At 43.9% G+C, this 27,568-nt stretch overlaps 1 protein-coding gene across 15 annotated transcripts in view; it reads left to right on the top strand.

The window, feature by feature from the left end:
• TSPAN4 (tetraspanin 4) overlaps window positions 1-27,568 on the top strand; it is a 435,812-nt gene that overhangs the window by 321,089 nt on the left and 87,155 nt on the right. For all 15 annotated transcript variants that reach the window (XR_005820749.1, XM_040560418.1, XM_040560415.1 and 12 more), the window contains one exon: window positions 21,287-21,478. Coding sequence is in view for 14 of the 15 variants with exons in the window: in XM_040560418.1 (XP_040416352.1) it covers window positions 21,287-21,478 (192 nt within the window). In the remaining variant the exon portion in view is untranslated. The remainder of the gene's footprint in view (window positions 1-21,286; window positions 21,479-27,568) is intronic.

Here is a 27,568-nt window from a genome sequence, read left to right on the forward strand (position 1 = left end):
TAATACTATTGTTTGCAAATCCTTATTGCTCTTTTACACTTTAAAACCCTGACTGAGACCAGTTGTGCTGTTAGCCCCTTGTTTGAGAAATGGAGCCAAAATTGAACCCTTCCAAAAGGCGCTAGGTTGAATGTTGAAAATGTCATCCAGGATAGCTGTGTGCTTACCTCTGGTTTGCAGAAAGCACGATCGTAATTTTTAATTTCTGCAGGTCCCTGAGGGAATCCTACTAGAAAAAGCTGATAAGGGAAATTGCTTCTAATTCTGCAGCACACTCCATCCCTTCCCTCGTTCAGTTATTATTGTATTGTGCCAACAGTCCTGGTGACACGCGCTCACTGCTCCCTTGTCCCCTCCTGCTCTGCCACTATTTTAGCCATTTCATTAGAATAACATGACCACGCTTGTTGTTTCGTGTAGACGTAATGACTTGGGATGCTGAAGTCCTGAGGCAGGTACGGGGCTAACCTTTGCATCCACTGTGGTTGTGTCAGCTAGGGGAAATTATTACGAGACCTACAACACGAGCTTGAGAACAGACAAGAACCTGCAGCCAGTAGTTGTGACCCTCTTGGGGTTGTTATGCCCAAGCAGTCGTGCATCCTCTAGCCAGATGGCAGATGCTTACTTCATCAGTGAATCATTACTTTAGCAGGGAGATGGCATTATAACAGGATTTCTTTACTGTGTTATCTGAGTGACTTCTCGTTTAGTCAGGTGAGTGATAATGAGAAAAGGAGCTTTAATAGCAATAAGGTCATTTGGTTTCGGTTATAGGCTTGGAGGTGTAGCACAGGTCAGGAAGGTGCAGCACGCACAGAGGCATTGGTTCTTCAGGCTTTGGCAGATTTACTTCTTTGCTTTCATGACTTTGCTGTTGAACAGTTTTGGTTTTTTTCCAGAAAAAAATCAGATGGATGAAATAGGAGAAACATGCAGAGCAAGAAAGGAGATCTGAGGATCTTCATCCCGAGCCCTCTCAGCCATCCACTGCCAAACCAGCCGGTTACAGAGCATGCCAGCAGAACATCCCTGCTGCACGCTGTCGGGTTGTGTGGCTGTCTGCAAACGTGCTTTTGGACATAGTCAGAGGCTGGACGGGCTTTATCCCAGTGCAGCATTACCAGCTGCAGCGGGCTAATGGCTCCGAGTTCCCTGGGCAGACCCCTTCGGGGATAATGTTCCCTTCCGTGGTGTGGGACCGCTCTGAAGAGCAGCACTATCACCTTTCGCATTTGCCTGACAACCTTTCGGCTTTTCAACCTCTTTGATTACAAATGCCAGAGTTATTTAGGAGAACATATGCTGTCGGCTTCGATTGGCTTCCTTTGTAATTTTGACAGACAACGTTCCCTAAATGTATGACACAGAGGCTTACTTGGTGAAGGCTGTCACGTACCAAGACAAAGGGATTTTAAGAATAATAATGACAAGTAAACATCCATCTTTGGTGGGCTCTTGGTACAATTCTTTGAGAAGGCAATTCCTGTGAAGGGTGTAAACAAAATTTTAGGAGTTGCTAATGGCAAGAATGAGAACGTGTGAGTACAATTTTTAGTGATTAGGGTAATTAAATATAATACAAGGTTTGGGATATTTTTTATTTTTATTTTTTTGCTTTTAAACAGGAAGAGGAGCTGAGCAGCACAGTAAAGGAAGATGCAAGTAGGATAAAAGATTCAGGATGCAGAATGGCTAAGAGCTGGATTTGCAGAGGGTAGGGAAGCAGCCAAAGAGATGCCAGGGAAAGCTCATTTTGGCAGTGTGATTTGTACAGCTGGGGACTGTTCACTTAGATGGAGAAGGAAAGAAGTAGGGGCCTGGAACAGAAAGCCTGTAGTGAAGGAGAGCTGATAAACAACAGTACCAGACAGAAATTTGATGAAGTACACAGAACTGCGTGATTTATACCTGTGGAGGATCTAGCCTGTTAGGCTTTTTTTTTTCTTTTGCCCATTTGTACCCATATAAAGCTCAGGGTTATGTGGCTCATGTCATACGGGTTTTCTCATACTTCTTGTCTCCCTTCAGTCTAATTCTTTTTTCTATATTTGTGCGTTACTAAGCGTTAAAAGATACCACAGTTATAAGCTTGTTGGTTTCCAGAATATACCATCAGAGCTGTTATTGAGGTTTTATTTCTGTTTTATTTTCTGTGTGGATCCTGGTGTCTCCTGAATGGCAGAGATCATCCAGGGCTGCCAAAGGACCTCTGACTTGGTCGGCTCTTACACTGTAAGCCGTATGCTTGGGGGTTTACAGCTCAGTGACACTGGTGGCTGCAAAACTTGGGCATGCAGTGAAAAGCTGCACCTCAGCTCCAATTTTGCTGGATTTTGTGCTGTTGTATTTTTGTGTACTGTTCTTTGTGCCACCAGTTGTGGGGAGTTTTTGCCTTTTTTTTTTAATGCCATTGTTGTGGCAACAAAAGGAAGAGCTCTTCTGCCCTTTACTGAATTGTGCTTTTTTCAGGAGGGAAGTAAAATAAGTATTAGAAACAGAATCAAGGAGACCGAAAACATGGGACAGGAATAAAACCACACGACTGTTTCCTCCTTTCTTTCTCCCACAACAAAAGGAGAAGGTGAACAAAGGGTGAGCAGACTCTGCCCTGCTGTGGGGAGGCACAGCAGTCTTCTGTGTCCCTCTGCTTTTACAGGGACTTGCAGCAATGAGGTCTGGTAGCTGCTTGCATCAGTGTCCTTCCAAGGAAGGCACTTAACCAGTAAATAGCCATAACACGCTGGAGCGGGGTGTATTTATGTGCAGGTGGGTCCCGTGTTTGGAACTGACCGGGATTTGGATGGTACTGGGAGCATACATCATAACACACTGGAGAGGAGCCTCGCTGTTGGGTTCTCTGGAAATGTTTCTATGTCTTAAGAAATAGCCCGATCGCCTGAAAGTGGCTGCAGTGCCAGGGGGGAGAAGGAAAGGCCTTCAAGACGTTTGTGGTGGTTTCAGGAGTTTGTGTTCAGTGCCGCCCTTTTGTTTTTGAAAAGGTTGCATTTTAAGTTTGCACTGGTGACTGGGAAAAGGGAAACATCATTCCCATGGGTAGAAAGGAAAATCCATGGAACTACAGACCAGTGAGCCTCACCTCTGTGCCTGCAAAGATCGTGGAAAAGATCCTCCTGGAAGCTTGGCAAGGGGTTGGAACTGGACGGTCTTTAAGGTCCCTCCCTTCCATCCCAAAGCATTCTGTGGTTCTGTGATGTGATTAAGTTCTGTGTAGTGGCAGGACCATGAAGCATCGCTCAGGTTAAATGACTGGGAACCTGAACCAGAACTCTTTGAACTCAGAGGAAGTTTCGGTATGGCTCATGGCCAGGAAGAGGCATGGGCATATGGGTAAAACGGTACCAAAATAAAGGAGAAAAAAAAGTGTGCTCTTAGCATTCACCTTTCAAAGCCAGGTGTTTATTCTCTGCAGTGAGATTTACCAGTCAGGATTTCTGTAAGCCTGTCACTGCTGGCACGCAGCTCAGCGCTGAGCCCTCCGGTTCTGCAGCACGATGCAGGAGAGACCCGAATGTGGCAGCGTTGCCTTTTCCTCCCGTCCTTTCTCTGTAATTCAGTTACAGGTCTGACTGGTGAAAGGCACCCCAAAGGTTTGTTCTTACCAGCTCTCCCTGGCCTGCTCAAATATGCCATTTGTGTGCATCAGTTTTTCACGCCTGCTTTGAAACAGCAAGGGAAGGTAACGTGAGAAGAGAGCGAGCTGCCTTACTCTTCCCTTTCACGCGAATGCTCGGGCTAATCCGAGCAGGAGTCTTTCCAAAGGCAAAACTTTATCAAGAGCCAGCCGGCTTTGTAAATTGGGCCTCTGCTTTGGATTGATATTCTTCATGAACAAACTCAGGAAGTGGAATTTAAAAACAAAGAAAGGGATTCAATTATTTTAGCTTCATTACACTCCATGCTGCTGCTGCTCCTCCTCTGGAGAGCACTGGAGAGGCCCTTGTGCTGCTTCAGGCTCTTCTCATTTACAGAAATGCTACTGCATGAGTTGACCACATTTTCCAAGCCACTGATCTCGCTGCAAATGCTCTGCTGACTTGCTTCGGGCTTATCTGCCGAAAGTTAGCGAGATGCATGGAATTGCCGATACTTCTTGTAATTGAGGGCAGTTCAAGGGGCCTGTGTTTTGCCGTTCAACGTTCCTGGTCACCGTGCTCCCTGCGCCTCGGGTGGAAGGGGAGGAATGCGGGTCAGGAAAGCTCCCAGTTTGTGCGTGTTTGCATGGCTCCCTAAATTAAGTGGCTCTGTGCTGTTGTAGGAGCTGGCGTTGGCTGTGTCAGGTGATTCATACTTTTAGGCAATTGCATCAGCTAATTGGTAGTGAATGCCCTGTTGAGAGTGAGCTTATCACATGCATTAAGCATGTATGAGGACATGCAGCTTGTTCTTTTTTCTTTTATTGACTGTAGCAAATTTTTCCTTTCCCTTAACTCCTGTTGCATCCCATGTAGCATTATCTGATGTGTTTTTCATCACAGAGACAGACTTAAACTCCTTTATTCCTTTTTCTCTCATCTGGTGTGCCCAACTGCAGGCTTACCCCACTACAACTCAGACAGCAGAGACCATCAGTAGCAGCTTAGGATTGCAGAAGCTTTCCTGGGCATGTTCAGATCCTCTCACGTACCCATCTTAAAGCAGCCGCGGAGCTAGGCCGGAAGCATTTCATCGATCAAAGTCTAGCTAACAGTCTCTAAGCCTTGTGATGTGTGTGCGTATGCATATATAAAACATATATGTATTAATTCCACCACGCTGGCAGCTCGCTGCTAAATCTAAGTGGAGAACAGAATGTGGGGATGCCAAGAGTCTTTCACAAACACCTCATGTGCGGTTGGTCCAGAGGGGACCATGGGGAAGGAGGGTGCAAGCAGTGCCACGGGAAGCCTGCGTGGCATCCAGCTGTGAATAACATGCTTGTAAAATAACCTCTCACTTCAGAAAGGCAGACAGCATGGCTGGTGCAGAGTCACGCTCAGGTGGTTCTTCCCCCTTGCTGCGCCCAGCCTGCATCGTCTAGAAGTCTCCTCCTCAGAGCAGAGCCTGTGGAAGTGGCTCAGATGGGCCAGATGAGGCTGGAATTGCTGCAGACTCCCTCTATCTGCTGCCTGGCTGCTATTTTCCTCCCAGCTGATGCCAGGAGGACTTTGGCTGCCCTTGCATCAATCTGTTTGCTGCGGGACAGGTGGTGCTAAGCTGTTCTGGCCCTGAGCATGAGCTTGCTGTAGCCAGTGCCATCAAGACCAGACTGTTGTGAGCATTTGCGGAGGTACAGTTTAATGACTGGGGCTGGACGTTGCATGGGATGCAGCGGAACGGTCTCTCAAGGTCTCCAAAGCAGCTTGGGGAAAATAACCCTAAGGTGTGGGGGGAGGCAGCAAGCAGTCGTGTGTGTTGCTGCTTGCGGTGGCACTTGGAGAAGCGTTGGCTTCCTTTTCCTGCCAGAGCTTTGGAGAGTCCGTCCTTGGAGGGACAGCAGTAGGTTTGCAAGGACAGGAGCAGTTTCTCACTTAGCGATGCCAAGTGCTGCTCCCGCTCACACAAATATTGCCGCCGTTTAATTCTGCTCTTTGAGCTGGCAGCAGCAATAAAGTCAGCAAGCAGATGCTGCACAGAGAGAAATGATTTCTCTGCCTTTGGTTTTCTTGCCCTATAGCAAAGTTGCGTTGTGAGTCAGTTGTGTCTGTAATAAGCCTGGCTTTCCAAGAGCTGCTCTTGGGTAGGAGATGGGGAAGTTTCACTGGGAGCGTCTTGTCCCCCTTGTCAGAGTTAATTTCCCATTTCTGGCTGGCTTTGAGGGAATGGTATGCTTGTTTTGTCAAGAGCAAGGGAAGCTGGAAGTTTTACCTGTTGAAAGCCCTGAAGTATGTTCCCTGTGCCAAGTGCTGTTGTGCCATGGGCCTCACAGGAGTTTGGGGACGCTCCTAGCTGCCTGCAGCTATTGCAGGCTCACAGCGTGCTTTGTCCGGGATTGCATTGGTTTAAAAAGGAAGGACTGGATTTTGAATGTATCTAAAGTAAAGCTGTAGGATTCCTGCCTAAGCCAGGTTTTGTTCCACTTCAGTGGAAAATGTTGAAAAACGTATTGCCTGCAAGCCTCTGCTGGACTCTTCTATTGAGTGAAAGCAAACGTGACAGAATCAGCCCTCTGCCAAACGAGGGCTGCTTTTAATGGGAGCGGTGGCTGGGGAAGGCACTCCTGAAGACGGCTTCACTGCAGGGCAAACCGATGCCACCACCTCTCTAAATGTAATCTCTTCTGTGCTGCCTGTTCTTGCACGTGACGTAGTGCAGGCGTGCTGAACACACACAGCGCTACGTACAAAGCTGCCAAGGTAAGTCTGACTGTGCTTTCCTTGGGCTTGGGAGAGCAGGATGATGTTCTACACAGGAAACCTGAAGGATGATGACTTGGATGCAGCATCAGCCTTGCTGGAAATGGTGTCAGGCTTTGATCACAGCTCCTTGGAGGGCCTGACAGGAGTATTTATTTAGGAAGCTAGTGTTTCAGAAGCTACTTCTAGCTGCTTGCACCATCCATGGCTATTAAGGATTACAACTTAGGATAATTATTCTTTTAAGAACTAGCTTTTATCAGAGAGGACTAATGCGCAGCACCACGCGTGTCTTGGTGGTGCTTTAGCACTTCCTCGTAATCATTCACTCTAATGCTGCACAACTGAGCAAGTCCCATGGCCATTTCATCCAGATAAAATGGAAAAGATAGATGAGCTTTTCCCTGCCCCTGGAAGGCTGACAACAAATCTCACATTCGTCAGACCAAGGAGGAAGCAATTACCCAGACAGCAGCTTGCCAAACAGCAGCATTCTCCCTTAAAATAAAGGGGCACAATGACATCATATTTCCACCAGCTTTCCCCATGCTGCTGCAGTGAGGGGAAGGCTTCTTCAGGAGCTTTCCTCTGACGCTTTTCTGCTTCTAAATCCATGCTTTTTTTGTTAGCTTATTTCCTCCTGCCTGAATGGAGTTTCCTCCTTGCAGTTTTTTCCCAGAAAGACAGACTTCTGCTAAATTTCTTTGGGCAAGTTCATGCCTCTGCACTGGCACTTACAGCTTTGCTTCCTGCTCCATCATGGGTCGAGGTCCAGCATGGAACAGCTCAGGCCGAGGACAGAGATGATACAATTTAGTGGGGGGACTTGCCAGTACCAGGTTAAAGGTTGGACTAGATGATCTTAGAGGTCTTTTCCAAGATGAATGATTCTAGGATTCTGTATTTCAAATTCTGAGCAGCATCTGAGAGGAGTGTTTTAGGATGGGTAGAGAAATACTTGGCAAAAAACTCTCGTTTTCTGTGCATCCCACATACTGTTGCTCAGAGGAACATTGCTGCTCTCTCTTCAGGTTCAGCTGCACGCCAGCCACTGTGTCGAGAGGCTGCTTTCCCCAGCAGCTGTGGTGTGGACCAGGTTAGCCAGGAAGGCTGTTGGCAGGTCTGTTTGTCTTGGAGGCCTCGCAAATAAAGCGGAAGGATGAATTCCAGGCAGCCTGTCATTGAGTCCATAGCACCCAAAAGGCTGGATGGCAAAAACCTGCAGAGCGTAAGTGGGAAATGCCCTTGAGTCTTGGGTTTCTTTAATTAGTCTGGAAGTTTTGGAGTTTTCTGGCCCCTGGAGAGGGATATACCTTCCTGTTGGTTTTCTCTACCAAGTACATGTGAATGGTTTCTTTGAGCTTCGTTCGCCCTCTGTAAGCAAGGCAGAGAGCGCAGGCATTGAGCAGAAAGGAGTTCTGGTTCAGTGAACGCAGAAAGCCTTCAAAGTAGGGATCGATGCAGGGCTCCGGTAAAGTACAAAAATTGCTGAGATTGCACATGAAGGACAAGGACAGAGAGGGAATATTCATCCAGATCACTGAATCTGGAGGGACCTCGTTAAGCAGAGTAGGCTAGTTACTCAAAGGATTTTCCCTCGTGTTTCTCTGCTTTATCTTTCCAATGTGATTTGAAGACTCTCATTCATCCTGCTTGTTTTCTGTGTCTTGTAATACTTTAGCCATGTATTTCCATACCCCTTGTTTTCTCTTGTGAGAGAGCATCTTAATGGTCAGTTGCGCTCCTAGGGAGCCACGGGAAAGCGAGCAGCTGGACTGAAAATTGGATGCTCTTTTTTGGTGTTTTCCTGGCAGAATTCCATTGCAGTAGCACAGTTCTTGAGATGTGCCACCTGCCAGGTAAGATATCATCATTCGAGATTAAGCAACAAGTGTTGCTGTTACGTGATAGACAAAAAATTAGAGCAAGAGACCATGCTGGGACTGAAACGCCAGAAAAATCACTGAAGTGACTACCTCTGGGGGATTTTCCGTGCTGTCTGAAGGCAAGCTGTTCAAACAAAGCTCCAGTGATGAAAGTTTTCTGTCCCTTTGATTGTTTGGCCTGTTAAATGGTTAACAGAATTGGGACAGAGACTGCTGAAATCATCTTGAGATGTTCTCTCATTACTCAGCTGCTCGATTACAATTTGAAATCAGTCATTGAGCTCTTAGTGGCTAAGGGCCATTAATTATGGGCAGGTTCTTTAAAGTACAGCGGCAGGCTGTAAGTGGCCTGATGATGAGATGTTTAAAAAGGCTTTTCCCTTAATTCACGAATAGGGCTTTTAGCCTGAACTTAACTGAGAGTCCTGTTGACCCCTTCTTCCTTCCTGTCCCTAACCTCCAAAAGTCTAGTTAAGCCAAGATTAGGGTTCACTAGCTGAGATATCCTCTTGTTCTTGTTTGGGTAAAGATCTCAACCTGTCTGTGTGTGACTTCCTTTTCTGTCCCTCATCTCTCTCTGATCTAGTTCTCTAGTCAGGCCTGTCCCACCAAGCACAGAGACATTGCAGCAGTCTCTGCCCTGCAGCTGGTTTATTCTCTTGCCTATTAAATTTGCATTAAATTCCACCATTTCATTTTGGGGGATATCCTGGAGTTAGTACACAGCCTGGTGTCATAAGGCCTTTCTCTAGTTTTCCTCTCTCTGCTGAAGGCTGTAACATTTATATTTGAAAGCTCTTTATTTTTCCACCTGTGGCATTTGAATTGTGATGCACCCTGTGGACATTTTGGCTTTGTCAGCTTGACTGTTATTAAGCTGTAATCATTTATCATCATTGGCAATGATTTTACGTCCGTTTTTTTTAGCAAGTATCGCAGAACATTTATTGGTAAACTGCTGTGAGCGTGCGAAGCCTAAGATACATAATTTATAAAGCCGTATTTATGTAGCGGTGCTTTATGATGGAAGGTTGTGCTGAGAAAGCGTTTGAGGTGATGGTTTATTTTTAGATGAGCCAGAAGTCTTTGTTTCCATCTCATTTCAGGCACCGGCACAGAATGATTGAGAATTTCCAGAAACCCAAAAGCTTTTTTCCCTCTAATGGCAAGAGAGAGTATGTAAATAAAACTGACAAACATAAAAATGCAATAAACTACAACTGTTTCATGAATTTATAACGTGAGGGGGCAAAGTAATAAAAAAGCTATAAATTCATGTCAGTCACCCTCCTTTATTAAGAGCTACCAAGCAGCACGTGGAACGGGCGGTGCGGCAGTGTAAGCACAGCTGAATGCTTTCCGTGAGCGCTCGCTGCAAGGGACTCGCTAAACTGGGAGAATTTCCTTCTTCATGCTCTACGTGTGTACTCACGTGGTGTGGGATAGTATTTATGTCATAACCATGAGGAAGAAAAAGAGGAGTAGTTTTAATGAAGAAAGGTGGATGAGTTAATTTCCAAATCACTCGGGGAGGATCAGGAGACTTCACAACCTGTTATTTGGAGTGAGAATTCTCTCCTGCCTTTTAGATAATGTGCCAGTCCAAAAGCTAGTTGTATGGATCTGACGTTAGAAAAAATATTTGCAGTCTTTCTGTGTTGTAGCCTGTAGCATGACAAAAAGAGATGGGATTTAATCCCGAAATCTTCTGCAGCTCAGATGTTAACAACAGTATTTATATGACTAGAGGGGGACTGGTTGGTAGCCCGCAGTATGGATGCGTGGTTTGGACAGTCCCAGTGGGAACGCTTCGTGCTCCTTGTTATTTCACAGCCTTTGTGCTCACTTAGACGGATCCCCAAAACAGACAAAAGGGGAAAGCAAGGGATTCTGTGGGCTCTCCTGTCGGTGCGTTGCACTGACGCCGCTGATCAGAGATCCGTCCAACTGAAAGTGTTCCTTCCAAAGCAGGTGAAATGCTTCCGCAGCAGATATGTGGTTGGTGGTAGGAAAAGACTGTAGTGTTTCCTCTGGGGATAACTAGTGCAGAAAAAAGAGATTGTTTGAGGTGGCATTCATTACTGATGGCGTACTGCCCGTGCTTGGAAGTGGCTGGGGGTACGGCAATTGTATATAAATAGCATCAGTAGGAGTGCAGCAAAGCCTCAGATGTGTTATTGCATAGCAAAGCCTAATATAAATAAGCAATCATTAAAAATTGCTAACATAAAACAAGGGAATAATCTTTGCTCTCTCTTGTACTCCCACCCAATTAGAATAGTTTCCTTGACGAGGCATTTGGGCTACTGAAGTGAGAGATGCTGTTCCAGTCACCAAGCTGGTTTTGTTACAAGGGACTGCTTACATGGGATCATTAGGCAATTGCGATGGTGGTAAATACTTTGTTTGCCTGTACAAATATGATTAACACTCCATAAAAGATTCAGAATGCTTTTTGCTCAGCCTCCTGATGACATTCAGTGAAGGAAGATGAGTCCTGTGATGTGAGGCTGCTTGCTATTCGGGTGCGATTGCTGCTCCCAAGTCTGGAATCAATCAGGGGATCGATACTGAAAGTGGAGAAACCCTTCCTACGACCATGTGAACCATTTATTGATGGGACTGTTTCAGAAAGACTTTTCATTAAAAGCTAGTTGCAGCGCACGAGTTTGATCGTTCTCCCCATCTCAATGAAGAGCTAAATGTCAGATAAGGGAGGTTTTACTGCCTCTTAATGCCTTTCACATTTTGTTAGTGGTGTTGGTGCTGCTATGCTCAGCTGTCCTGCGTGGAGCCGTGTTTGCATCTTGGATGCCCAGGCTGGGATAGTTTTGTTTGTTTGTTTGTTTAATTCAGGAAGGAATATTAAGGCTGTGTGTGTTCTGTGAGCTCTTGGGGCAGTTGGGGTTAAGTTGTATGCCGGAGAGTAATGGGGTTTTCATAGCCCAACGTGGCAGAGGTTGGCAAAGAGAGAAAAAGGGAGAGGAAGGAATTGCATTGGAGTGATCTGAACCCATCTTTCGTTGCCCAATTTTCTTCTGTATATGAGGCCTTAGCCTCCCCACCTTGTACTCAAGATGCTCTGTAGTTCATTGTATTCCCATACTAAGCTCGCACGTTCTGTTGCTTCCATCGATTGATGCTGTAGTGTTATGATGCACTAAATGATGGAAGTATCCTTAGCATTACCAATCGCATGAATGTGAAGAAGCATGTTAATAAATATCAATGACAAGCTTTTCATGCCTCATTCAGGTGCTGGAGTTGCATCACAAAGCTTCCTAGGTTTTAAGAGCTGGGATACTTTGTAAAAGTCCTACCGCTTCCCCAAACCTTCCTGTGCCTGCTGGAGATGGCCCGATTCCTGAGCAGGGCTCGAGCTCCTCGAGGGGAGAGCTCCAGGAACCAGCCCAGGTTGGTGAAGGCACCTGGAGAACAGTGGGAAGGAAGGGACTTGGTGTGGGATGGAAGATTTGTCTGTCTTTGCCAGGACTTGAGGTATTGCCAGCCCCTCCTTAGCGCAGAGCAGGTTGGAGGGAAGGGAGCCCTGTATTCCTGGCGTCCCCACCGATCTGCACCTCCAGCCCTCTGCCTGCCGTCCCAAGGCTTCCAAGCATTGCTTGGTTGTGACCCCACACGTCCGTGCTGGCACTGTGTCTTTCGAGTGCCACCAGCTGCCGAGCAAGTGAGGGAACTTCAGAGATAAATGGGATAGTTGTACTTGTCGGGGGGAGAAGACCTGCTTGATCGTGTAGGCTATATCTTAGCAAAGAAAAACGATTTCACTTTGAAGAGGTCTCCATCAGGAAAATTAGCCGTAATCACTGTGGAATGCATCAGCACAATGTGGGACCCGGGGCAAGGATGCTCTTAAAATCAGGCTTGAGATGCAGTGAGCCAAACACATCAGTAAAAGCAGCATCCCCAGCCCTCGCTGCCATTTCAGGACCAAAACCAGGCACTGTTTTCTTTAGCTGCTTCAACTTGCAGAACTAAGTTCGGCTTCTGCCCGTGTGCATTGCGGGAGACCCTTTATTCAGACTATTTTTAATCAGATACTGGCTTATGCAGTCAAGACTCTTATTTTTTGGAAGCTTTTGTAAAGAAGGATATCAGCTTTAGTTCCTTCTTTCCCCCAATATCAGCAATTTTCTATTTTAGATACACAACTAATTTTGCATTTCAGCTATAGTATCTATATTCACTCTGGAGGTTTCTATAGTAACCAGCCCTGTGCTATCTGCATACCTCTATGGATGGATTATACATGCAACAGGAAAATATTTTTACTTCTGTTTTTCTGCAGACTGTGCCTGTTAGCACATTTTAAAAACTTCTCGAGTAATGTGAAAGACTGTCTATGTTGGCTTTGTACTCTTTAAAAAAAAATGTTTGTTTATATTTGGTTTTTCCTTTCTGACCCCTGTCATCTTCGTATTTCAATACTTCTTAGTCTAAACCCTTCCAATGCCTCTAAGGGAGAGAAGAACTCTACGGACGCCAAATAATCTGTTTTTTTTTCTAGTGCAAGTAATCTGTGGTATACCAAGAAACTGAGCCGTGGCTTCTGGGAGGCATTATTTGGTGCTCGTTATCCTCAGTTTCTCTTGTCATCTCACCAGGTGGTTTGGGTAAAATTCTCTTTAGATAATCACCTTTCCAGAAATTACTCTATTTTTGAAGACCAAATTTCACCATTTGCTTCTTTTGTTTTCAGTATTTAACAGTATGTATATGGTAGCAAGAGGCCAAAATGAAACCCGCAGCTCCAGATCTGGTCTCTTCCCAGGTGCTCTGAAGTGACTAAAAAGTTTTTGTATCAGTTTGCAGCTGGGAGAGAACTGGGACTCTGGAGCACATCCAGTTTTCTTCCTTTTCTGCTTCTTTTTTAAAAGGTTTAACTTCATTTGATGGATTCTGATTCCAGACCTCACACACGTATTCCTCTTTAAAACTGTATCGATTTCATTACAGTCATCTCGGGTGGATTTAGAAATGACATTTGAGGAGCAGATGAAAAAGCTTTAACACTTTCAATTTGGCAGCGATTAAGACTAGAACCTGCAAAGAGGCATATTTTTTTTTTCATTGTCCTGTAGCCACCCCTTTCCCTCTTCTAACTGATGCATTTGCTCTGCGTTTCAGTAAGTTGTCGTTAACTCGGTACGTAGCTCATAGCTTCCATTTGAGTTAGAGTTTAGGCAAGTTTCCAAATTAGATGCCTGTGACATTGATAAGCACCATTTTTAAGTACGCTGTGATCACGTTTAACCTTTTTATCAGCAGTGCTGCCTTGATAGGTCATCCTCACCTGCTATGTTTCTGCAAGGTTTTTCATCCTCGGTGATGTATGACTTTGCAGTATGGGGCAGCTGAGTGCGCTACAGAAGTGACTAATTAAAGTCAGGGGCAGTTGAGCACGTACTTAAATGCTTTGCCCGGTAAGGGTGCCATTGAGCATGTTTAAGTGTTTCCACGAATTTTGAGCCTGTGAAAGGAAAACACCCTTTTTACATTGGGTGTTTTAACTCATAAATGTTGTGGTTCCATTCTTTTGTAATGGTAGTTGATAGATAACTGTGATTTAGAGGAGCAAGTACTTAGGAGAATACTGCTCATAAAACAGCAGGGATTAACTGAAAGACTTCTTATTCACTTTTCCATTTGCAGGGTGTCAGTATGATATTCTGTCTTTTGACATCTTCAATTGTCCCCAAATTTACTTTAGTTGTATGGGGCTGTAATTTAGTGGTAGACCTCAACCGGAAAAGAATAATGAATTTCTTAAGGCTTAAGCTCTTGAGGCTCTTTCCTCACCAGGATAACTGAAAAAACAGCTTTTTATATGTTTCCATTATTGACACTATGAAAATAAATGCCTTTCTTGAGCGATTGCTTTTCCCATAAGCTCCAAAGTTCTTTTCTGTAGAATTTCTAGGCTTGATAAAAGCACTCTTGCTATTTGTCAGGCTCACATGCAGGATGGAATATCCTAAAACACAGCTTATTTATAGGGGAGAAATGTCTAAAAGGAAGTAAAGCAACAACATGAGCTCCTGACGTGTGTATCTTCCAACCTGTGACAACAGACTGCAGTGAGATAGGGAGCAACCAGGGTAAGAGCCCCGGGACGATGCATCATGTCTGCTTTGAAATCATTTTGAGCCCCACCCGCTGCATTGCACCACTGACTGGGGTAAGGCAGACAGCACATGAATCAATCCATTAGGAAAAGTCCAGTACAGCACTTGGGCCAGCACCTCGGTGCTGTTATCAGCGAGGTGATTGATCGGTCGTACTGGTTGACACCTATGGGGAATGTGGGCACGTGACTCTTGGAAGCATTTGGCCGCTGCTTGTGTACGTAGCGGCCCATATTGCAATACAAAATGTTTGTATTTGAAACTTAAAAACTCCTTTTTTAAGGAAAATGAAAAGATGGGATCACAAGGCCAAACAGTTTCATAAAGCTTTTAATTTTTAATCACTCTGTGCTGCTTATCTGTGAAGCTGAAGAGATTGGCATTTGGAACGCTTTGTGTTTTACTCAGTTGTGCTTTTTTAAAGCATCTTCCCATAAGTCATAGAGATATTAGTGAAAGAGTTCAAAAGTGGAATAAAACGACCTCAGAACAAAATAAAATTTTGGCTGGAGAGAATAGGCTGCAGTAAGTAGATGTTGTTCTGAAAGAAAGCGTTGCGTAGAGCAGCATCCATTTGTGATGTGTAATTTTTGTGGGATAATGTCTGTCTGCTGGGTGGATCTGGCATTCATTCCAGGCTGAGACCAGACGTGTCTGTCTGAGAAGCAACGCAAGTGAGAGCCCATCTGAATTAAATGAGGAAACGATTCCCTGAGTTGTTCTCCTTCACAGGAGGGATTTGCAGACTGCGGCTTGTTGTTACTTTTTAGCTTTTTTCCTTTTTTTTTTTTTTTTAACCCTTCGGTACAAACTTTGCAATGTGCCCTACTGTTGAAATCCCAAGCTTCAACAGAGTTTTGAGGTCTGTAGACCAAATAGACTGATGACTTTTCTGCCCTTACCAAGGTGCTAAGGTGTGTGGAATATGAGGCGGAAGGTACGTGTTTGCATTCAACCACACTTTAAAAGGTTGCTTAATCCCAATAGTGGGAAATCAGGGAAGCTTTGTGCTATGATCTAGGGGATCTGGAAACCCAGCTCTCGTTGATTGTTATTGATATAAATTACGAGACAGCTCAAGTGCTCTGGAGTGATGACAGCTGAGAATTGGCTGGTGGCTGTCCAAGTTCCTTAAGCGATGCTGACAACCTGGGCCGTGTCTGCAAGAGCAGAAGGCAGCAAGGAGGAGGAGAAGGGAGCACGTGTGTGTGAAGAGCGGATGTGGAGGAATCTTTACTCTGGTTTAAAACGCAGCTAAGTAACTTTATCCTTTTTTATTTTATGTACCACAGCTTAAGCACTGTGTTGCTTGTAGTTTAGCTGTTGATGGCACAAATGCAAGAGTCTGGTGCTCGTGGTATAAGTTGTAGGACTTTCCTACAACTATTCTGTCTCAAATCACACAAAAAAAAATCTAGCAGAGTGGGTGCGTAGAGTTAGTAGGCTTTATTCCAGGTTTGACAAGTAGTACAAAGAGGGTCCAGTTAGGGTCACTGCACCCACTGGAATTAAAATACAGCCTCTGTAGGTCCAGTGGATCTGAGGGGGAGGAAGAGATTTTGACCTTCTTGCTAATTACATGACAGTTTTCTTCATTTTGGTTTGAACAAGCTATGCTCTCACTGACACAAAAGCAAGATCATGACATATATGTGAGGAGAAACAGGGAATTACCTCTTTCACTGGTGTCTATAGCTGTACACCTGTCTCTGAAAACAGGCTGATGCCAAGCAAGCAAAAAACCCTCAAATTCAAATTGCAAGTGAACATTAAAGCTTGGGAGAGGAGGAGAGCTATGTGAGGAGAACTGTACAAATGCCCATCATGTTGACAAAGCTGCATCTAGCCAAGTAGCCTACTTAGGGTCATGGTTGTTTAGGGATGCTGCAAGAGAATGTAAGAAAAAAGGACAGATAATAAAGGATGCTTTTCTCAGCTGCTTCGATTTACAGTTTAAGGCCTTCATCTGTAGGGGTTGCATCCAAACTATCATTTTTAATAAAAGCTAGGGCACTTTGCCCTCCTTTGATTTGTGTAATCCCTCGTTGAACCTGCTTATATTTTGATATCCACAAAACTCTGTGGCAGTGAGTTCCAAAATACAATTAAATGTTTCCTGAAAAAGTACTTGCTTTAATTGGTTTTAAACCTGCAGACCAAATGAGCGCTAGCTTTTTTAATCTCAAGAAAAATAAATTATCATTCTCTATTCCCTGTTCTCATCCCGTATTGGATTTTAGGGACTGCTGCTGTTCCAGTCTCTTCACTCCCAGGAATGTCATCCCCACTAACTAATTTCTTTCTAATTCTTTTCAAATTATTGCTAAAAGGATAGCTCAGATCATGGCCGTTTTGGATAATATTTGCACATTTTCTTCATCTCTGTGCTGCAGAGCTCTAGAGCCTAATTATACTAAGGGCAGAAATGTGCTTCAGTTCCCCATTCACTACTCCACTTAACTTTCCAAAATCAGAGGCACAAAGGGATTAACTTTTATAATATCCTCGCCTCCTAAGTTTCAGACCTCCGACTAGCAAGAGAAACACGGCATGTGCTGATGTCTAGGAGATTCTTCAGTCTAAAGGCCACGAAGTGCTGGGCTGAAGGTGCTGGCCAGAAGTGACCACCAGCCACCACCTAGCTCTTGGTCCTCCTAACCAAGAGGGGCAGCAGCCACGAGGAGAGGTTGTTTGCATGTGCATGTAGAGAAAGCCGCGGTGCCCACAGCAGCACGTGAGCTTCTGCTTGGGGCATGTAAGATTCATTGCATCCTGTCAACGTATATATGTATTCCATTTCCACCTGACATGTATCCAGCTACAAGGAACAGTAATTTAAGTATGCCTTACATTACAAGAACATCTGCTGGATGATGTTCCCATCGCTGCTGTTAATACTTTGATGTTGATTTTTTCATTGCGTACTCTTATTTCATAGTTAAAGGAGGGGGAGGCACATTCACCCAAGAGGAACTGCATAGCAAGTGGAATTGAGAAGGCCCTTTTTGTTTAAATTTGTGGAGGCTGGGAGAGAAACCTCTAAGTGAATTAATTACTATCACTACAAAACTATCGATTGTACCTTACGCTTGGATTCTGGTATCAGTGGATTTTTTTAATACAAAAGGAATTATTAAAAAGAGCAAGTATGATGGGTAGATCCCAGTCAGATACAATATGAGAAGCCTTGATTAGATGCATTTTCTGTGTAATAAAACCAATAAAAAAAACACTTAAAGACACCAACACCATTATCATGAACAATGAGGCAATTTCTCCTGCAGTATTTTAAGCGTGTAGCTGTAGCTTCTGAATTATTTTGTCCGACAACACGCATATATCTGGGGCTGTTTGGGATTACTTTGTTTACAATATTGTAAGATCAATTCTAAGTGCATGCTCTGAAGTCTGAATAATTTATTTTCTAGCCCATTAGAACAATTTGGAGGATCTAATTCTGTAGGCAGCTTTTCTGCAAAGAGAGTGAGTGTACACGTCTGTGTCTCTGGGGGCGAGAGATGAACTGAATCTGTGCTTTTAGAATAAGCCACCAGCTTTACTGCTTGACCCTGCCTGGGAGCAATTTATGTTGGGCAGAATAAACCACTGCTTCCACAGCCAACTGCAAAGTCCAGGGCTTGCAAGGAACCCACTGGTCATGTCTTTGTACTCAGTGTGACGCAACCAAGGCACAGACATATTGAGCAGCCTGTTCCAGATTTACACTGGGAGCTGTCCTGGAACAGACACTTCACTCAAATCTCTTAAGACTTAGGGCTATGAAACCGTCCCTTCTGGTACCACAGCGTTTTGGCACAATAACAAAAGATTTTACAAAAAAATGCAACACTTACTGGGAAAAAAAATGTTAAAGGGATCTGCATTCTGGTTTAAATTTTGCTGTGAGTTGCCTTGCTCACCAGAGTGGAATATCGTGAACAATTAGGCAAATAACATGTTAAACGTTTCACAAGGAATTAAAAAAAATGCTGTTTTCAACAGCCTGACATCTTTGAGTTTTTTTTTTTGTTGTTGTTTTGTAGTCAACCTTGCACTTGCCACATGGAGTCAATGCAGACTTGTATTTGGTTGCCAGTAGATCAGCTTCAAGCTGTAGTCTTCTTGCTAATCTTTTTGTTTTAATATTTAGTGACTCTTCTAACTGTGACAGCTTGACTGCTTGCGAAGAAGCCCCTGCGTTTCCAAGAGTAGCCCTGTTAATGGTTTTGTGTTTGTTTAATTTCACATCTCAGCAAACCCTGAAAGCTGTCAGGACTTATCATCTCATCACTCTTCTGCCTGCTTGGCACAAACAGGGGGTGGGAATGGGGTAGGGGAAGAAAAAGCAGAGGAAAGGGAACGGAACATGGTAAAGAAGTAAAATTGTCCGTAACGTAACAGCTCCTTAGATATCAAGGCGAGGAAATCAAAGCAGGCAGCACAGAATCAACCACAAGAGTTTGAGATACCTGGAATAAATAAATGTGATCCCACCAATCCCTGGGATTGGAACTGGGAATTACGTCGCTGTTCAGTTTGGAATGGGGGGAAAGGCAGCCACGTGGTGTTTGGGACAAGAAAATACTCTGCTCCTGTTGGTTCCTATGGATGTCTTGGTGGGTCTTAGGGTTCCCTGCAGCATTCCTTAACCAGGTGCTTTAATGTTGTTATGTTCAGTGGTCGGAAATTTGCAGGGGTGCTTCGGTCCTTGGTGGAAAGGGGGCTTTAAAGAGCAGTGTAGACAAACATTAAGGGCAGCCTTCGTTTCCCAGGACATTGTATGGCAGCTTAAATTGGCTTTATTCAAGGAATACAAGGGGACCTTCAAGTACTGGAAAAGGAATGGGGCTGAAGTGCTGCCATTGCCTAAGAATCCCATTGTGAAATCCAGTTTGAGCCAGATGGTTTAATGCTCAACGGGTCCCTGCACTTTTAAGGTTTTGGTGAATTAACCGAAGGAAAATTGGTATTCGAAATGTTCAGCCCCAATCTAAACGAGTATAACCAGACTTGCACTGTTTTACACGGGCCATCTCTTGGTCTTTGGGTTTAACTTGGGTATCTGCCACCTCTCCTTAGATCCTCTTATATTGTCTAGTAGACCTTCAGAGTTTACTCACTTTTTAGGGAATTCATACCAAATTTCTTCCCACTTTTTCCTTGTTAATATCCCCTTGGGTACCCTAATCAAAGTCCTGTGGGTTACCTTCTCTAAGTATTTTCCCCCCACCTCTCCTCTGGCTATTCTATTCTTTAATCATTTTAGACCATTGTAAAGATCATGGTCTGTAAGTGGGCACAGAGGGAAGGTACTTCAGTGTATGTGGTCATGGCATGGACTGTCCCTCCCAGGAGTTTATGGAGGGCACTTTGCAAAAGGGTGAATATGGTGATGTGGGATGCCTGTATGTGAAAAGGCTTCTTAATGGGATCGTTCAAGTCTATGTGTCTTGGAGTCTGCCTTCTCTCAGTGGAGACGCGCACGATGATGCCACTGAGGTACTTTACGATGAGGTACAGTTTGACACTGTAGTTCTGGACAAAATAAGCTGGTTTACAACTGGGACGAGCAGTTCTGCCTTGGGACACAGCCACCTTTCTGGTCTCTTATGGAGGGGAAATTCAGTATCGTGCAGAGGCAACCTTAGCAATTAGTACTAAGAAATTGCTTTGGCTTTTGTGCTTCTCTTCTGTGTTTTGTTTCTGAGGCTTAGCTCTGCCCCAGGATTAGCTCTGTCTCTTTCCTCTTCTGATTCGGGATCTGCCTTACGTTCATCCACTTTATGCAGACATTTAATTGATATGCTCCTATGCCTGGCTTACTACTCTATGAACACAATTTCTTTCCCAGTCTTTAATTGATTTGGATAATAAAGTGCAATTATAAAACTCAATAAAAAATGGTTATTTTAAGGGGAGAGAAGGAAAGAAAGAAACTTAAGTGATGCTCTGCTGTGTGACTGTATAATAATGCAAAATCCCCTTTGGTTTAATTCTATTTAATTGCTCAGCTTTACTCAGATTGTTACAATTCTGCAAGCTTTCTCTCAATTATAAGCAGCAGGCTTATAAATGTTTGCATTTTTAAAAGTTCCTTGTGTATATAATAACTGTAAATTTTATGTTTTTGTGGTGGTGGCTCTGCCTGTGCTGTTAATGCTCCCTTCTCCTTGCTCACATGCCTGAGGAGCCAGTACAGTACGTTAATATTGTTCCCCTTTCAAGTCTTTCCTAAAGCAGCAAAGTCCTCTTCCGAGGATTGAATTACCAAACCAGTGGCCACATTAGCGGTAAGCATCTATTAATTTCTGTAATGTTAGAGGAGAATTCTTCCTCCTTCTCTGGCTCCTTTACGTTCTGAATGCCCAAGGGAGCCTTGACCTTGGCGAGGAATTGGGAAGAGGTGCGAGGTGTCCTGCCAGGGGATGCTGTAGCGAGATTGACTTTTAGCAAGTGCCAGGGACAGGAGACGCTGTGTTGGGATGGGAAGAGCAGAGGATGCAAACTGCTTCAGCCATTCTGGGCAGCTCTCTGAGATACCTAACTGGAATATGGATTGTTTCAGCCCCTTTGAGATCCAAGTCACTGGGAATTTCTCTTTTAGTGAGTGTCTGCTTTTTCACTAGGGACCTGATATTTAAAACTGTGGCTTAGAGTTAGGAAATCTGAGCCATTTTTTGAGTATATTATCTTACTGCTGAGTTTCCCCTCAGTAAAATGTTTTCCTTTCTCCTTTGTCTGCTTTCTGTACCTTAGATTGAAAGTGCTGTAGCTAATGACCATTTTTTCTTAGGCATGGCTAAGAAGCGGTCATCATACCACTGCTGAATCAATATGGATTAACATCTGGGGTTACTTTGATACAATAACTAAGCTTCTTTGTTTCTCTTTATTTTTCCAGTTGGGAGGCTGTGGAATCCTTGGAGTGGGCATCTGGCTGGCTGTTACCCAAGGGAACTTTGCCACCCTCTCCTCATCTTTCCCATCCCTGTCGGCTGCCAACCTACTGATTGTCACAGGGACTTTTGTCATGATCATTGGCTTCGTGGGCTGCATAGGTGCCATCAAAGAAAACAAGTGCCTCCTGCTGAGTGTAAGTATTAAGCTGCTATGCTTTTGCAGTGATTGCTGTCTTAAGACCCCAGAGTTATTCCAAGGAATGTTACAGCGCCCTGTATTTCAACAGAAGTTGCCCACTTGACATGGAAGAGGTGTGAATTGTGTTGGATTCAGCCTTCGGTAGCTCTCAGAAGTGGCTAGGTCATTTCTGACTATGCTTTTAACTTGTCCTTGGAGCATGAGACCTGCCAGAAGGGAAGGGCTGGTGGTTCTTTGGGTTTCCTTGAACTTTTCAGAGAAGAGGGAGAGATTTGTGAAGACATCTTTTGCAGTGTACCCTTGAATTGTTGCTTACTTGGCTTTGGTAGCTATCTACTCCTAACGTCTACTGTACTGAGACTGATGATGTGAAGTCCTGGGCAGAAAGTTCAATGTAAGCAGGAAACGTTGTGAAGAGACAGGTTGTTTTTGGCTTAAATTGGAAATGAAGTCCTTTAAACTTGCAATGTTTGCTTTGCCAGTCATTAACTCTCAAAAGACTGAGATGTTGGGAAGCAAAGTTGCCAGCACAAGAAGATTGCTGTGAAATCAAAGATTAATAAGGTACCAGCTGTCCATAAGTTAACGGAGGCTTGAGCCATGTAGCTAGTGCATTTGATCAAAATGTAGTTTGATGCCACTCAGTGCTGGACTGACTTCACAGTAGCGAGGGCTTGTTGTACTTGGAGTTAGTGTATATTTTTTGGTCGTGTTCATGTAAAGAATGGGAAGTGAGTGAGGTGGCCTTGCTGCTCCAGTCCAGTACTTCACAGTGAGGCTCACCAAATCTCAGAGCGAAGTGAAGCTGGAGTTTAATTTGGTGAGCTGGTGATTACTTTGTAAAAAGGCTGTTCATCGCTCTTTCACATACTCATTTTGCTCTCCTGGGAGCTAAAGAACGACTCAAGGCATGCAGTCAATACCACTGAGATTTCTGAGTTCTTGTGAGTTCCTATCTCCAGTCTGTTTGGAAGGAATATGGATAGTGGTAGTAGGATCTTCTGTTCCTGGGAGCGAAGCTTTATTACATAGGTTTTTCCTTCATTGTCCTTCTCCTGAACAGGTGGTTCTACTTGACTTGTGTTTGAAATAGTGCTAATAAGTTCAGGGCTGATGCATTTGGTTTTGGCCAACTCTTGTTTCTCTAAGTAATGTAGATACCAAAATAAATGCTTGAATTAAGGAACTTGCCGAATATCAATTGAATGCTGTTCTGGGTGTGGTTGCCACATCCTCTCATTCTTTTCTCTTTTCATGGGTATTCCCAACACTGTTTTCTGCCCCCCAAAATAATGAATGTCTTCCTAAAAATATCTGTGCTTGTTTTTTGTTCAACATCTTTGAGAATGCCCTCTCTACAGCTTTTTCAAGGGACTGTTTCATTGTAGCTGGGATATGATAAGATTTACTGTCTAAGTTACAAAGGGAAAGTCAGGCTTTGGCAACCCTGTGTGTACTTGACTTGGGTTGTGTTTAACAGCCACTGTGGGATCAAGTCCTTACACTCCTTTCATTATATCCCAGGCCACCACTTAACATCTAGTTTTATTCCTGGTAGTACCTAAGTTTGGTTTTTGAACTGAATTCCTATTTCTGTCTCCAGAAGATATTACTACAAGTGTGAAGCAGCTCATCAGTAAATTGTCTTGCCCATGTGTGATGTCAATGCCAAGTCTTCTTACGCAGTGTTTGGTTTAGCTAACTTTTCTTAATTTAAAAACTACTCTTCCTAAATTTTTCTTCAATATGTAAACAGGAGCTTTGATAGTATCTGGACAGATAAACTGAAGTCTGGCCACATACATAAGCTTAAGATGGGCTGATGGAGGCTACTTGATGGTATGGGTAGTATATTCTGTTGCACTAGATAATGTATTTGATTCTCTCAATTTGCCCTCACCCCTTAGTATTTGGCCAGCCCCAGGAATAGATCAGTAAAGAGGCAAGTGCTAAACTTGTGGAACTGGGTTGGACAGCAGTGATACAAAGTCTGCAGGCAGTTGAAACAAATTTGTGATGGGCTTAAAACCACTGAGAAGCTATTAACTAAGTGCCAAAATAAAAGCAAGAAGTAATAGGTAGGAAGTTGTGTCCCTTGCATGTTTTACTAATCTTTATGCAATAGTCTGATGAAGTGAGGTTTTGAATGGACAAAACCAAAATGAGATGGAATAAAACAAGCTGGAGGAGTTCACCAGGATGCTCTCATTCTGTGGCGGCAAATATTCAAGTTATCACCTACATACACAAGATCAAACATTGCTGCAGTGAGCAGAACATCTCTGTGTATCTCTGAGTGAGTAGTAGGTTTCATTGCCCTCCCTCTGTCCTCTGCTCAGTAGTGTGAGAGAAAGTCAGGGGTGTTCAATATGACTACAGACATCAATAAAGATTATTTGAATGTCATCTGATCCTTCAGATGCCCTGTACATACTGTGTTCCTGTCACCTCCTGCTCTGAAATCCTACCCTCTAAGTCTCCTTAAAGACAGTTATGACTTTATAAGCTTATGGGCTATGTGGACCCACCTGGTTTAACCAATTTGGGCCTCCACGTGCCGTTACCTCCTGTAGCGCACCCTGTGCTAATGATAGAATGGCAGTAGTCATAGACCTGCAAGGACTGGGAAGGCAATTTTCCTGTGCAACAGGAGCATCTCTTGTTCAGCTTCCTAAAAGCAGAATAAAGAGGAGAAAGATGTGGTTACAGATTGGGAGAAGGGTGTAGATGGGAAGATGTTTGGATGCTGCTGGTGTTGGGATAGGTGGTTTGGAAGTTGGAAGTTTTGCAAGAGGCACGGAGCAGTGTGGGGCTCCGAAAACGGACTGGGGTGAAGCAAGGGAAGAACTGCAAACACAACCCACCTGCATTGGAGGAGCAGAAGATTGGACATAGCAGGATTGGTGTGTGTTTGGTGTTACCTTATGAATAGTGCTCCGGGTTGATGATGTGTTAAGGGATCAGATTTCCTTAAGGAGTCTGCTTGAGCGAACAGGAAATGAGCAGTATCAAGGAGACATTTCAGTCTATCTACATTTCATACACTAGTTTGCAGAGCAGATGAGACTCTAATCCTCTACGTTTGTGTTCTCTGGCATTCCCATTAGGTTGTCACTGCAAACCTGTAAACTCTTTGGTATTGGGCTGCTGTGATGTTAGGTATAAATGATGATAATTGCTTACCTCCCAAATTTGCCAACAGTTTTGAAAGGAAGGAGGACAAATGAAGTGTTCTGAGTAGCAGGGGACAGATGGAGAAAGGAGGTTGAAAACAAGTAAAGTTTAATATGTAAATGAGATTTTTGAATAGCTGGGTGTAATAGCTAGGAATGAACCACATTAACCCTGTGAATTAAGTGTTTAGATAGTAAAGCTGTGAAGCTTTAGGCTAGCTTGAAAGGACTTATCTGGTGTCCACTAAGGAGGAAGCTGGCAGATATTCTTCGTTCAGTGACATTGTATAGCCAGGACAATGCCTCATTAATCTTCCAAGCAACAGGCCCATTCCTATCGCTCTGCATTCAGAGGAATCAAATAATACGAAAATCTAAAATGGAGCATGAAGGAAGAATAAAAAGGAAACCTCAACCATCCTATGTGTTCTGCAGAAATACGCAGATGAGGTGAATTGTGCAGCTCTCCTTCTAAGATCTCACTGAACAAAGAATAGGTATTTACAATGATTCTTATTTGCTCCAGATCCAGTGTGAAGGAAGATAAACTCTTCCATCATTGCATTTCCCTAGGGAAATCAGAGCAACTAGCATTTCTTGAAGTAAGTATACAACCTGGTGTGTATAATCTTGCATCTGAATGCAGATGCAAGTTGATGAGGGAAGCAGGCGAACAATGCTTTCTTGCTTCAGTAAGATTCCTTTGACATTTCTGCTATTCTGGTTGCTCAAGATCATACAACAGAAGTGTCTGTGCTTCAGATTCTGCTGTAATTAGAAAATGGCAGCTTTGTTCTGATGGGTTGGGTCACTGTCCTGAACAGATGGCAGGTAATAACCTAAGAGTCTGACTTGAGAAAGTTAGGTTATTGACTTCACTGATCTTTTTCATAAGTGATGAACATACCCTCCAGGGTCATCTGGCTGTACTGCAAATCTCTAGATGTTACCTTGAAACAAAATCAGGAATCTGTTTTTATTTCCTTCCCTTTTGCAAATGTCTCATAGTTCCAATATCCAGCAGAGCCCTCAGCCTTTACCCTCATCTTTGGGAATTTTGGCAAGGACTTGCAGCCTGTGTGCTTGGAACCCCGTTGTAATGCTCATGCTTCTCAGCTGGGCACAGGTGCTTGCAGAGGGAGACAGCACCAGCTTGCTGCGCTACTCGTGCGTGCTCAGTTATGATGACTTGATCATAGTACTGACATCCCCTTTAGGCATCCCCTGTATGTACATGTGCCCATGCCGTTGCTCTGTGATAGACAAACTCATGCCTCATTAAGTCCTTTCTTCTCTTTCGTGCTCAAACGTTGACCTGGCTGATCCTTAAGTGTCTGTGTTAAGATTGTCCGTTAGGTTAATTGCTTAAGATCTGTATTTGAGGACCTAAATTGCCTGAGTTCTGTCTTTTGTACATGTTTAGTTCTGTCTTTCACATGTGATCTATATTGATATGCATGCACTGTGAGAAGTCATTATTCCATGGATAGCCCAGGTTAAAAAATCTCAACTCTCACTGTTAAATCATGATGGATTACGTTATTTATTACCTGCTTTACAGTATCCCCTGCAGGCAGCCCATGAGATCACGACACTTGTGCATGCATTCTGTATAAACTCCTGGTAAGAAGCGGTCCCTGCCCAGTAGACCTTACCAGCTAAATAGATAAGACAAATGAAAAGTATTATTACCCTCATTAGACAGTTGGGGAGCTGCAGCATAGTGAAACAAAGTGTCTTGCATAGGTTGCACTCGGAGATTGTGGGAGAGCCACGAAGCAAACCCGGGTTGTCCAAAGCCCAGGAAATCGTGTCTGTTTGGTTGTGAGAGCACACACGTATGAATACCACATTCGAAGACACTTGAGTCTTAAACAATATCCTTGTTCTGGAAGGAGGCATGATTCATAGGCAGCTCTTTATTTTGTCCTCTCATTTTGTGCCATGTTGTTTTTCCCCCAGGATTTGGCACAGAGCATGTGTTCTTTTGTTCCTGGTTGGTACGTGCAAAGTGGCCAATAAGCCTGTCAAAAGAGGTAGAGGATGAGTCTGCCCCAAAAGGCCTTGAGCTGATGTAGGTGATTCTTCACCACACATTGTTTGGACTGTGTTAGAAAGGGAAACGGGTTTGAGGCAAACAAAATGCGGACTCCTCTCTCTCTGTCTTCTTGTGAAGCACCAAGGCTGGGCACATCCCATCAAATCCCAGCTTAGATAAGCAAGAAGATGGCTTAGATATGCCTTGTTCCCCCTCATTTGTGAATAAGCTTGAGGCCCCCCACCCCAGAAAAACTGAAGGAATGATTATTTTCTTTCCCTTTTTCACTGATCGTTAACAGACAGATCTACGTGCTGAGCTTCACTGAAACGAGAACCTCATGTTAATAAGTGAGGAGTTCATCGTAGTTGCTGGTGTGAATAAGATCAGAATTAAACCTTGGTATTAGGTGGGGACTGGCTGTGGAACAAGCTGATAGCGTGTATCTGAATGAATATCCAGACATCAAAAGGCTTTTATTTATGGAATAGTCCAAGGGGAAAATGAGTGCCCGTGATGTTTTCTACTGTGCTGCTGAGAGTTTTCTGAACTTCAGCCAGCTCATCTGTAAGTGAAATAGCAATAAAGAAAATGAGGAAAAAGTTAATGAGTGGGAAGAAAAGGAGAATAAAAACCCTACTGTTTTCAATAGTGTCACTGGATCTAATCAGAGAGCTGACAGCTGAAACTCTAGTGGTGACAGGGAATTTATTTCAAAGCAACTAAATGGGAAAGAAATAGCCCGTGAATTACTTCATCTCAGTAATTTTATGCTATAGGCCAAACAGTAGCTTCTCACTCCAGCTCAACACATCAGCTTGTGTTAGTTTAGGGATCTGAGTAGCAAAATCAGGGAAATTGTGGCTACAGCCAC

This window comes from Cygnus olor, chromosome 5, assembly GCF_009769625.2.
Source record: "Cygnus olor isolate bCygOlo1 chromosome 5, bCygOlo1.pri.v2, whole genome shotgun sequence".
NCBI classification, from domain to species: Eukaryota; Metazoa; Chordata; class Aves; order Anseriformes; family Anatidae; genus Cygnus; species Cygnus olor.